The sequence below is a fragment of the Trachemys scripta genome, chromosome 3, assembly GCF_013100865.1.
Source record: "Trachemys scripta elegans isolate TJP31775 chromosome 3, CAS_Tse_1.0, whole genome shotgun sequence".
Classification (NCBI taxonomy): Eukaryota; Metazoa; Chordata; order Testudines; family Emydidae; genus Trachemys; species Trachemys scripta.
The window spans coordinates 8,735,758-8,749,008 of NC_048300.1; the positions used below are offsets into that span (position 1 = coordinate 8,735,758).

Consider the following 13,251-nt stretch of genomic DNA (forward strand, 5'->3'; position numbering starts at 1 on the left):
ATGTACTTTAGTCTATGAACAGTATTTGCAAATCACATTCTGAGCGGTCTGATTCTTATGTGCTCCTTTTCAGACCAAGTCCAGCTGAGTGCTCTCTACAGTAATCTTTAAATAGTTCACTTGCTGGCACAAAGCTTTATGTTTAAAACGTAGGGCTGTCAATTAATCGCAGTTCACTCATGCGATTAACTCAAAAAATTAATCGCGATTAATCGCACTGTTAAGCAATAGAATACCAATTGAAATTTATTAAATATTTTCATGTTTTTCTACATTTTCAATTATATTGATTTCTATTACAACACAGAATACAAAGTGTACCGTGCTCACTTTATATTATTTTTATTAGATATTTGCACTGTAAAAATGTCTTTTTCAGTTCACCTCATACAAGTGCTGTAGTGCAATCTCTTTATCATGAAAGTGCAACTTACAAATGTAGATTTTGTTGTTGTTACATAACTGCACTCAAAAACAAAACAATTTAAAACTTTAGAGCCTACAAGTCCCCTCAGTCCTACTTCTTGTTCCGCCAATCTCTCAGAAAAACAAGTGATGCTGCTGCCTGCTTCTTATTTACAGTGTCACCTGGAAGTGAGAACAGGCATTCGCATGGCACTTTTGTAGCCAGCATTGCGAGATATTTATGTGTCAGGTATGCTAAACATTCATATGCCCCTTCATGCTTCGGCCACCATTCTAGATGATATGCTTCCATGCTGATGATGCTTGTTAAAAAATAATGCGTTAATTAAATTTGTGACTGAAGTCCTTGGGGGAGAACTGTATGTCTTTGGCTCTGTTTACCCACATTCTGCCATATATTTCATGGTATAGCAGTCTCGCATGATGACCCAGCACGTTTGTTTTAAGAACACTTTCATAGCAGATTTTTCAAAACGCAAAGAAGATACCAATGTGAGATTTCTAAAAATAAGTACAGCATTTGACCCAGGGTTTAAGAATCAGAAGTGCCTTCTATAATCCGAGAGGTACGAGGTGTGGCGCATGCTTTCAGAAGTCTTTAAAGAGCAACACTCAGATGCGGAAACTACAGAACCCAAACCACCAAAAAAGAAAATCATTTTAATCATCCGAGTCAGATGCTGGTGGCATCTGACTTGGATGATGAAAATGAACATGCATTGGTCCGCTCTGCTTTGGATTGTTATCAAGCAGAACCCATCATCCGCATGGACGCATTTCCTATGGAATGGTGGTTGAAGATGAAGGGACATATGAATCTTAAGTGCATCTGGCACATAAATATCTTGAGACGTTGGCTACAACAGTGCCCTGCAAACGCCTGTTCTCACTTTAAGTGACATTGAAACAAGAAGCGGGCAACATTATCTCCTGCAAATTGTAACAAAGTTTGTTTGTCTGAGCGATTGGCTGAAGTAGGACAGAGTGGACTTGTAGGCTCTAAAGTTTTACATTGTTTTATTTTTCAATGCAGTTATTTTTTGTACATAATTCTACATTTGTAAGTTCAACTTTCATGATAGAGATTGCACTACAGTACTTGTATGAGGTGAATTGAAAATACTATTTCTTTTGTATTTTACAGTGCAAATATTTGTAATGAAAAATAAATATAAAGTGAGCACTATACACTTTGTATTCTGTGTTGTAATAGAAATCAATATATTTGAAAATGTAGAAAATATTTAAATAAATGGTATTCCATTATTGTTTAACAACGCGATTAAACGCACGATTAATTTTTTTAATCGCTTGACAGCCCTATTAAAAAGTTTTTGAATCAGTTCAATTTCTAATATTGGCAAAGCTGTGATGATGGTTTACCATACCTAAGCCAAGTTTGTATAAATGGCTTATAAAGAAATATTTAAACTACTTGTTCTTCCATTTGCACACAATGAAAGATTTGTTTTCTCTTTCTTTACTAAATACTTTGATGCTATTCACAAAAAGTTGGCCTGCAGCCATTCTGAGATATGACAAGATCACACTGCAAGGTTTGTCCAGATCAGAATTTTCATGGGGAAACTCTAGTAGGAGCTGGTGGTTCAGTAGTCAATACTTTTCTCTTAACTTCAGTGCTGAACAAATGTTGTTCTGGCATAACCTTCAGGAGCATTTTGCAGATTTGTGCTTCTTTTTAATAAAACAGGTGCTGGTCACTTGCCACTAAAGATTCTTTGGAAAAGAGCAGTGATGCTAACTGGAGTGCACTAGCCAAATTTAACTGGAGCCATTGCATTCTGTCTGCCATCCTGCATAAAAATGAAACTTGGAGAAATTTTATGCTGTATCTTTTTCACTTTTCTCATAAACTTCTGTAGAGACCTAATGCTTCAAGGTTTAAGACAGTACCTTAACTATTAGAGACCATGAGGAGACCTCGTTTGGGGGACAGATAATCCCACATTCCACTCTTACTTCTGGGAGCACTACTTACACCTTCCTCCAAAGCATCTGGTGCTGGCCACTATCAGAGACTGGGTACTAGGCGAGACGGACCTCCAGTCTGGCAATTGCTTTGTGATGTGGCTGCATTTCAGTGATGGAGAATGCTGTATTTGGCTGGGTTTTTTTTTTTTTTTTTTTTTTAATATCTGCTTAAGTCTGAACTGCTTTGTTTTTGAAAAATAATATCAATATAAGATTCTGTTTAATATAGGTGATCTAATTAACCCTTACAGCGCCTTAATCTAGTACATCCAAATCCATGTCATGTAGCATAATCTCAGGGTTTACAATAATACAGCAGATAGTACTTTGACCCCAAGCATGCAAACCAAAAATGATTCCCACCTTCTGCAGTTTTGGATGTATATCTCTAGGGGTACTCAGTTAATAACCATTATACTATTGACTTATGTTAAACTGAAAATAGTAAAAAAGGTCAAACACACTAATGTTTTCCCATTTGTGGTCATTTTCTAGTATGAGTAAGTTACAATTCCACATAATGTTTCTGTAACTTTTTAAACATTTGTGATTGTTTTCCACAGGCAGTGTGCAATATTGCCCCTCGCGGTGTGTATGTTTGTGGCAATACCACCACCACCTCTGGCTTGACTGTGACTCTGTCTAGAGATAGTACCTCTGGGGATTTTGCTTTGGAAGCTGGTGCTCTGGTACTTGGAGATCAAGGTAACACACTAAACTGCAACTAAATTGAATGGACAAATGTTTTTAGCTAAACATTTTGTTCAGATTTGCCCTCAAACTGGGGGATAGCACTGGGATATTGAGTCTAGGATTAACATATGTATGATGCTACTACTAACTACAGATCTGTGGCTAACTTTCTTTTTTAAACAAGATCTTATGCTTAAAAATAAAGTTAAGAAATTTGTGCAAATGTTCAAAATGTGATTCCTCATTCTCTGCTGGTCTCCTCCAGCTTGGCTTCCTCTTGGTGGGTTCTTGAAAGCCCTGATAGACTCCACTGGTCTTTGTGGTCCCCGTTGGTGAGGCTTGGGTGACGCACTCAGTTGAGATTGGAGGCCTAAAGTCAGGCTTCTAAGATTTGCAGAAAGTCCTTATTTAGGTGCTTAAGTGGCCAGATTTTCAAAATTTAATTGGGAACTACTGGGTGCTTAGCACTTTTGAAAGAGAGGCTCCTTAGTTCGGCACCGTTTTTTTTAAGAATCTTGGTTCCAAGTTTTTTTAATGAAGGCTTAGATTCTGGAGTGCAAGTTGGCAGTCATCAGAAAATAGTGCACTGCCCAGACAGCTGTTGTGAGCCAGACCAATTTGATCCCTGCCTCTAATACTTGCCCCTCCAGACTTACAAATCCACCAGTAGAGTCCCAGGGGCATCATGGAATGGAAGCAAGCCATGCTGACAGGCCTGAGGGGAACATTGCAATGAGTGGACTTTGGATCGAGCTCAAGGTGCATACTGGATCAATATTTGACCAATGACCTGTGTGTTTTCTGATACCTTTTATTCTGTGTTAATTATGTTTCCAGGTATTTGTGGAATAGATGAGTTTGATAAGATGGGAAGCCAACACCAAGCTTTGCTGGAAGCCATGGAACAGCAAAGTATCAGCCTTGCTAAGGCTGGCATTGTTTGCAGCTTGCCAGCTAGGACATCTATCATCGCTGCAGCAAATCCAGTTGGGGGACATTATAACAAAGCCAAAACAGTCTCTGAGAATTTAAAGTAAGCACTTTTTGAAATGTTAATTATGTAGTTTGCAAGAGGAAGTGCTCTTTTTTTTTTGGTCCGTTTGTGAATAATGGTACTTTAGTTTCCTGGAGGATGAAAGTAGGTTTTATTATAATATTGCTTTGATTTCAGCTCTCAACACTGATTTATTTCTTGAGTTGTACTTGTGAAGCAGGGTAATAGGTAAAGTTGCTATAGAGTTCCGTTGTGTCTGTTTTTATAAGCAATGTATTATTTTTGTCTAGAATGGGGAGTGCCTTATTGTCCAGGTTTGACTTGGTATTTATCCTGCTGGACACTCCAAATGAAGATCATGACCATTTGCTTTCTGAGCATGTGATGGCAATGCGAGCTGGAAAACAAGCAGTACACAGCAGCGCTGTAGTGACTCGCATCAACACACAGGATTCAAACACCTCCATTCTTGAAGCAGTCTCAGATAAACCATTATCAGAAAAATTAAAGGTAGAATTTTCTCCTCCAATTTTGTTTTGCACCCCCGCACCCTGCATCTCCCATTGTAACCAGTGCAGGCTGCCTGCTGGTGTTGGATCTCAGCAGTTTCCCCTTCCACTTTCCATGTGGGGAACCAACTCCAGCCTTAAAGAGCCATGGGATATCTATAGAAAGTTCCTATGCTCCACAGGTCCTGCCAATTGCCTGCAGTAGCAGTTCTTGTAGGGTGGATGATGGTAAACTGGGGCAAGCCTAGTCCCACAGAACCACCTTTACACCATCCCACCCTGGTGAGGCTCAGACTTTGCTCAATTTTTTAACTTTGCTGTCAGGGATGGTGGTTCCTTCCTTCATCTACCAATGCTACTTTGTGGATTTCCTCACCTTCCTTACCCCTTCCTCCCCGGTTTCTCCTTCCTGTTTCCATTCCTCCTGTTTCCACTCTCTACTCCCTGTCTTGTTCCTACATTCTCCTCCCCCATTTCAACCCTGGTTTCTCTCCTAAATGAAAACAAGTGTTAGTGATTAACTTCCAAATAAAAGGAGTACTTGTGGCACCTTAAAGACTAACAAATTTATTAGAGCATAAGCTTTCGTGGGCTACTTCCAAATAACCATATAATTTTGTTTACCCTATCCTCACTTGTCCCACCTGCCTCCTTGTTTGGTTCTTCCCTGGTGTGTCTCTGTCTTTAGCCCTGATCCTGCAATGAACTCTGTGTGGGTGGGTACCTGTTGATGTCTGTGGGGCTCTGTGATCGGATTCCCAGGGGAGCCAGCTGAGGTCACTCAGTTAGGGTGAACTGCAAAGAATGGGGCAGACAATCCCCAAAGCTGGTGGATATTCCAATACTTAGATTTACCAAGCCAGCACAAAACAGATTCTTTATTATCTCACTGGTTACTCAAGAAGTCAACAACACAGTTCCCTTGAAGTAACCCAGCCTCAGGCCTCCTCCTAGACACCCACGTCAGATACGATGAGGATTAATGAAAATCTTATTCATCATATAAAAAAGTTCTACCAATCCCAAAGAATACGACACATTACCTCCCAGGCTAATGAATATTCCAGATCTTAGCCAAATACACGCTTACAGCCAATTCTTATTAACTAAACTAAAATTTATTAAAAAAGAAAAGAGAGTATGATTAAAAAATCAATATACATACAAATATGAGTTCAGTTCTTGAGGTTCAGATTCATAGCAGAGATGGTGAGCTTTGAAGTTGCAAAGAGTTCTTTTAGAATTTAGTCCATAGGTTATAGTCCATTGTCCAATATCTTATTCAGGGTGTTCCAGTTTAGGACTGGGATCTCAATCTTTATAGTTTAGGCTTCCCCTTCATGAAACCTCAAGCAGATCTGAAGTAAAAAGAATTGGGACCCAAAGATCTTTTATACAATTCCAGGCCTTCTTTGACAGGTTGGAGTCCTTAGTTGAACAATAGGCACTCATGTGGACTTTGAAGTGGACACATTTCCTAAGCATAGCTGGTAATTATCCACACAGATTAACACAAGGCACCATTTTCCCACCATTCACAGATGATTTGCTATACACTTCAAAGAGATGAATACAGATATTCTATGTTTAGAATTCATTTAAATGTTAAGATTTTTTTTTGATCTCTGAATTAACAGAATACAGCATAGACAGGGACTGTTTGATTACATTGTTGACCACTCCCAATATATATGTAAATACACAAAAACACAAACATTATCTCCTCGTATGTTTTTTAAGGGTTGAATTTGAGTCATTTATTCTGCAGGATGCTTAACTCTTTCCGGTCATGCATCACAGGCTCCATATGGGCACAGAAGTCCATTGTGTGGAATTAATTGCAGGATCAGAACTCTTCAGGGACCGTGTCTTATTTCTTTTTTTGGCCATAAAATTATATCAGCCAGATTCTAATCTTAAACCACACTGATGATTTGATTCAGTATAGTCACCTTTTCAGTATCATTCTCATTCATTGTGAAGAGTCTTTTTGAAAGAGGACTCTTGATATTGCCAAGTTGCATTTGGCACTTTCATTTTTCTTCACTGTAGACTAGAGGTTTGTACTGTCTGGAAGAGACCAAACTAATGTAATTTATAATGCACACCCTGTTGAGAACTGAGAGTTGAGTTCATAGAAGAAAGACCAGTGTATACAAGCTACTGAATACTGTAATCCTGTTGTAATTTAGAGTCCATGAACATGAAAGATGTGTTTGTAATTGGCTCAGGTCATGCCTGGAGAAAATTTTGATGCTATTCCACACCAGCTATTGAGGAAGTATGTTGGATATGCTCGGCAGTATGTTCACCCTAAGTTATCTCCAGAAGCTGCTCAGGTCCTCCAAGAATTCTATCTTGAGCTCCGGAAACAGAACCAAGGGGTGGACAGCACACCTATCACCACAAGGCAACTGGAGTCACTGATTCGGCTTACAGAGGTACACTTCCAGCTGTAATCCTGCTTGCTTCTGGCACCCAAAGTATTATTTTAATATAGCTATTAACACTCCTAGAAGTTGCCAGCAATTGACTTGTGGCTCCCAACCTGCTTCTATTCCTTCTGTTTTCTGCTGATCAGAATTGCTGTAGATCCCTGTAACCACTCCTTCGCAGCACAAGGAGTGCCTAGTCCTTGCCCTGATTCTTCCAGCTTCTCTTTTGAAATAGGTATATCTCCATATATTTATATCTCATAGAGCTGGAAGGGACCCTGAAAGGTCATCGAGTCCAGCCCCCTGCCTTCACTAGCAGGACCAAGTACTGATTTTGCCCCAGATCCCTAAGTGGCCCCCTCAAGGATTGAACTCATAACCCTGGGTTTAGCAGGCCAATGCTCAAACCACTGAACTATCCCTCCCCCCAAGATCTGGATTCCAGGGTGCATTAGAGGAAACCAGAGGCAAGAGGCTCAATGTGAGGTTATAATATGAAACATTGGGAGCCTTTGTGTTAGGCCTATGCTGTCAGGCAAGCCTGACAAGGCAATAAGGTACACCCAGACAAAGAATCTTAATTTTTTTTCACCCTTTATGCCATTCTGAAAGGGCTAAGTGGAAGACAGACATTTCAGCTTATTTGTTCCTAAAATCCATTCATCTGTGTCTCATTGCTTAATACAGTCTTTCAATATGCCACAGCTCCAGCAGGGTGAGTACATTCAAGCAGCTTTTCCATCCCAAACTGTGTCTAAGCCCATTGTAAAAGGGGTGGGGAGGGATAGCTCAGTGGTTTGAGCATTGGCTTGCTAAACCCAGGGTTGTGAGTTCAATCCTTGAGGGGGCCACTTGGGAATCTGAGGCAAAATCAGTACTTGGTCCTGCTAGTGAAGGCAGGGGGCTGGACTTGATGACCTTTCAAGGTCCCTTCCAGTTCTAGGAGATGGGATATCTCCATTATTTATTTAAAGGCAAATTGGGATGCTAGATGGGTATCCTGGTTCTTGCTTATGGACCAAAATAACATTAAACCAAATAACTGTCAAACTCGTAAGACTAAATCTTGATGACTCTTTAAATGGCTGGTCGCAAGAGGGGCATAAAACCCGAAGAGCTGTATAAGGAGCTGTGGAGGGCTTCCCCAGCCTTTCCATCACAGAAAAATCTACCAGGCTGGGAACTTGTCCATCCTTCCCTAGACCCTATTCCCCTTTTCTCCCCCTGCTGTATCTGCCAATAGGGAGAGGAGCAGGATTCAAAGATACCCACCTGGCTTTTCAGAAGAACTTTTTTTTTTTTAACAGTATAGAGAGGGACCTGTGTCTGCTCCTCCCAGGCAATATCGCTATTGCCACGTATTTTAAAGCTGTGTTCTAATAGCATTAGTCGTGCTTTGTTGTTGTGCAGTGAATGCAGTGTTAAAAAGCAAATCAGCAATTTCCAGACCACAACCCACTAACATAGTTTTGAAGGTAGGAGTACTGCTACTTATTGATAGGGCTTTATCCTGCAATGATTAGTCAGAAATTCCATTGAAGAATGTGGCTATGTTTGTGAGTCCTGCAGGATCAGGTCCCAAGCATGTCCTTAGAGCTTGACGCAACCATTGTGACTGAATGATGGAGACTAAGCCTTTTTTATGTGGTGGCTACCACATAACTTCAGCTTAATTGTTAAATATGGTTTTTGTTTAAGGCACGATCAAGGCTGGAATTAAGGGAAAAATCAACCAAAGAAGATGCTAAGGATGTAATTGAAATAATGAAATACAGGTGATGTACAGTGTTAAAATCAGAACAAATAGTGGTATTCATTTTAAAAAAATACTATTTTTCATACAACTAAGAGAATGCTTAGATGGTATGGTTCAGACCATTGATATTTATATACAAACTCTATTGCCAAACTGTCTTATCTTTTGGGTTTGGCTGAATAGGGTAGTAATGTACAACCCTGCCTTTTATGTTAATTTTATCATGTGGATCATGACCACTATGATTATAGACAACTCAAAGAATATGATCACACTGTAGTGTAGGGAAGATTCAGTCCTTTTTGCCTTTTAGAAAAGATACACCTCTAAATGTCTTTCCATTTACTCAGAGGCTGAATTCTTGCTGTGAACTGATTAAGGCCAAAGGTGGTTCAAACAGACCCCTAGTGAAGGCCTCCAAACTGCTAGCTTTATTCTTAGTGGGAGGAGTTGCACAATTTGTGAGCCCCTTTGGAGACCTGAGACTTCAATGACTCATTCTTATATTTCAGATAGATAGCAAGACCCTGCCCAACCAATTCATTCATTTCTACCTTTACCTTCTGTTGATTCTCATTTGGTTGTGTTTTTTTAGCATGCTAGGAACTTACTCTGATGAGTTTGGGAAACTGGACTTTGAGCGCTCACAGCATGGTTCTGGGATGAGCAATAGGTCACAGGCAAAGAGATTTGTTTCTGCACTCAACAATATTGCAGAAAGAACCTACAACAATCTCTTTGCATTTCAACAGCTTCGGCAGATTGCAAAGGAGCTACAAATAAAAGTAAGTGGGGGAAATCCAGATTCTCTTGAAAAACAGTTTAGGAGTCATTAAAATTATCAGCTGAAAAATTAAATGAAGAAATTAAAATCAGAAACAGCAGACAAGTGCCATATCTCTCCATTAAACAGGGACGAGCAAAACATATTGCTGCTGTTCTCAGCTCTGTCATGGAGACATTTCCATCGTAAACTTTCTAATGTCGCTAGCCTTGCTAACTACAACATCTTGCATCAACAAGCACTAACTTTGCTGCTATTATTAACACTTGTCTCTGACTTTTTTTGCCAAGGACAAGTTGGTCCCAGAATGTTTTGCTTCCTCTGGCTCCAGGACAATTTTTTGGTCTGTGTTTGTATAGAGCCTAGCACAATGAGGTCCATGACTGGGACCCCTAGGCACTATGATAATGCAAATAATTCTTCTTAATAATAATCCTTATGATCACTCCAATTTATGCTCCAAAAGTTGTGCCTGCCATATTGAAAATGATGTTCCTGTGTTTCTGTTCTGGTCTTCCTTCTGATGTCTGTATGCTTTCATTCCTGTTCCAAACTTTCCTAATGTGAAAGTGTTGCTAATCAGACGGGAGGCATATCAAAAACACATAAGGCAGAAAGCAACAGAGGGTCCTGTGGCACCTTTGAGACTAACAGAAGTATTGGGAGCATAAGCTTTTGTGGGTAAGAACCTCACTTCTTCAGATGCAGATTCAGACTAACACGGCTACCCCTCTGATATAAGGCAGCAAGTTCAACATATCCTGTGATCTTCAACTCACCTTATACACATTTGATTATCATTAAGTGAAAATAATTGTCAGCTAATTCTGTGTTTCACTTCATGCTGGATTACCTGAAACATACAGTGAAAAGTGACCTTTTAAATATTTTCACTTGTGAAAAGTGCTGGAAACTGAATTTCTCTATCCATAGAACTGTTATAATGTGGGCAGTGATATTATTTTTCACATAGGTCAGCCCCCCTCTAGCCAGAGGGCCCTCCTCTAGGGATGAGATAGTAGGGTCAATTGCCAAGCCCCCTCTGTTGAGGCTGCTAATCAGGTTAAATGTTGTGGATACCTGTCCAATTGTGATTACCAACTCCTTTTACATGGGCCATCCATCAGTCATTTGGTGACTATTTCCACTCTAAACCAGTATCCTTGGGATGAAAGGCTCAGAATCCTTTTTCAAAACTCACAAACATGTCACCCTTCCTCTTTTTACCTTTTTGTGAAACTAGAGAAAAATTACAATTTACTGTTTTCACTGTATGTGTAAAATGTTTTGCCACACCCTCAATTCCACCTCTTTTTATAGCATAAAGACCTAAGGTGAAATCCTGACCCCACTTGAAGTCAATGGGAGTTTTGCCATTGATTTCAGAGGGGCTGGGATTTCTCCCTAGAGCTTTTGTGTTTGTTTATTTGCAAAAGATTTTCATGCCTTTTTTTTTTTTTTAAACCCACACTATCTTCCCCCTTTGAAACACTTTCTTCCAGAAAACTCCCTCAGCAGATGAAATGTCATGAAACTTTGATTTAGGTATATTTCACTAATTTTCCATGTGGCAAAAACAGGAGCATTTTCCATGTTGATGTTTATAAACTGTAAATTTTTTTAGCGAGGTGAAATAAAGCAAGGAAAGATACAGTCAACTTTTACTTAGCCTTCAAGTGATCCAAAGGTTTGTGGCGGAAGTTAAACCCTTCACACTAATTTCTTTTCTGTGATTCATTTAAAAATGTTTAAAAGAATTGCAACATACCTTGCTTTACATCAGACATAATAAATATTGTTTCTCACGCTGAATAAACATATTTCACTCTTTATTTTTCGTCCAGGTATCTGATTTTGAAAGCTTTGTTGGCTCTCTAAATGACCAGGGTTATCTTTTGAAAAAAGGTCCAAGAGTTTATCAACTTCAAACTATGTGAAGGAACCACCACAATGGAAGCAAATGTTCTTGAAGCACAGTAATCCTATTTGAAATGGAATAACTGGTGGACATGGTGCAATAGGAGTCCATTACCCTATAACCTGCAGTCTACTAAGGATATTCCTAAATGTTATACGTGTCCAAAGCTTCTATTAGCTGAGACATGACACTCCCAGAAGAACTGCCCTTTTAAAAGCAATACTTTCAGGAATGAGTAACACTACCATATTTACTTCCAGAAGTGTTAACAGAGAAGATATTTTGTGCTGCCATTTGGAGGTACTGTAGTTCAAATAAGAGTTATTTGAGACGAGGATCTCCATCATCAAAGATAATAGCAAGAGGAGAATGTGTATTTACATTCATCCTATCAAAGGACAATCATAGATTTTACTTCTAGCTCAAATAACTCATGATGCCTGGTGTTACTTTTAAAATGAATAGAAATGTTACGGAAAGTATTTTCTCAATCAGAAATGGTAATATTGAAAAGATTTGAGAGTAACCCAGATTTTAGCAGTGTAATTAAATCAATTAAATAGCTTTAGCACTATTTTGAAATGTTTTCAAGAAATTGATAACTTTTTCATGCTGAGGCTCCATGCAATGTATAGTTTTAAGGAACGTGGTATTTAATTGAAATAAATTTAATTTGTTTATTTGAAGTTTCACTTTTGCAGCTTACTATTTAAAGAGCTGTGTACAGTACTTGAGCTTTTATTTAAAATGTTAATCTGAAAAAATCAAACTCTAGTTGTACATATTAAATATTATAGAAGTGAAATAGAATGTGTTTATATACATACTTCATTTAAAATCTATTAACTTGTTGATTGAATCCCAAATTTGTCTTTAAATGATATTAAATACTTAATAGCATGGAAATTTAAAGCAATTTTGTCATAAATATAATGTACATTTTGTGCATTAATTTGTATTATTCCTGATGTATGTTAAACTGACTTAAATAAGGACATCCAACAAAAGTGAAACAATGTGTGTGTATATATAAGATCTGCTGCTTTGATGCCTGGTAATCCAGTTTTTTCCTAAAGTAATTCTTCCCATAATACAAATGCAAGATGGCGAACATGTCTGAAATGCTATATATTGAGGTCACTACGAAGATGATGATGATTTTATCAGAAAGGTGAATATGAAGGCTTTCTGTTTTAAGACTTTGGTTCTGATCTTTTCCATCTTTGTTTCTGTGTTGAGGCAGATTATTCCTTATTTAAGAGGAAGCATTGGTTTTTAAACAAATTCAAAGGAGGGGGAGAGAGAGCTCAGTGCTTTGAGCATTTGCCTGCTAAACCCAGGGTTGTGAGTTCATTCCTTGAGGGGGCCACTTAGGGATCTGGGGCAAAAATCAGTACTTGGTCCTGCTAGTGAAGGCAGGGGGCTGGACTAGATGACCTTTCAAGGTCCCTTCCAGTTCTAGGAGATGGGATATGTCTATTAATTTATAATTTATTTTCTTTAAACATAATTTGAGGAAAGTTGAGTCCTGTGCCTCTGAAGTTCTGTGCCTTGAGATGAAATCCCAGAGTGTGAAAGAGAGATTCAGGATCCTCTCACCAGCAAACAGTTTAAAGCCCCGATCCTGCAAAGGGATCCAACCGAGCAGTTCCTTTACTAACATGGGAAATCAATGGAATTATTTGTAGGTATAAGGATCTATCCATTAGGAACTCTTCTTAGGATCATGACCTAACAGCAAAAA

At 38.9% G+C, this 13,251-nt stretch overlaps 1 protein-coding gene across 4 annotated transcripts in view; it reads left to right on the top strand.

The window, feature by feature from the left end:
- Nucleotides 1-12,681, top strand: part of MCM8 (minichromosome maintenance 8 homologous recombination repair factor) — a 32,432-nt gene extending 19,751 nt beyond the window's left edge. For 2 of the 4 annotated variants that reach the window (XM_034764095.1, XM_034764094.1), the window contains exons 13-19: nt 2,982-3,123; nt 3,949-4,144; nt 4,396-4,615; nt 6,846-7,055; nt 8,748-8,824; nt 9,401-9,590; nt 11,434-12,681. In XM_034764095.1, the coding sequence (XP_034619986.1) occupies nt 2,982-3,123; nt 3,949-4,144; nt 4,396-4,615; nt 6,846-7,055; nt 8,748-8,824; nt 9,401-9,590; nt 11,434-11,526 (1,128 nt within the window). In that variant the 3' untranslated portion in view covers nt 11,527-12,681. Of the gene's footprint in view, nt 1-2,981; nt 3,124-3,948; nt 4,145-4,395; nt 4,616-6,845; nt 7,056-8,747; nt 8,825-9,400; nt 9,591-11,433 lie in introns of those variants that run through there. The other 2 variants (XM_034764093.1, XM_034764096.1) reach the window with 2 other exon arrangements.
- The last annotated feature ends 570 nt before the right edge of the window (nt 12,682-13,251 follow it).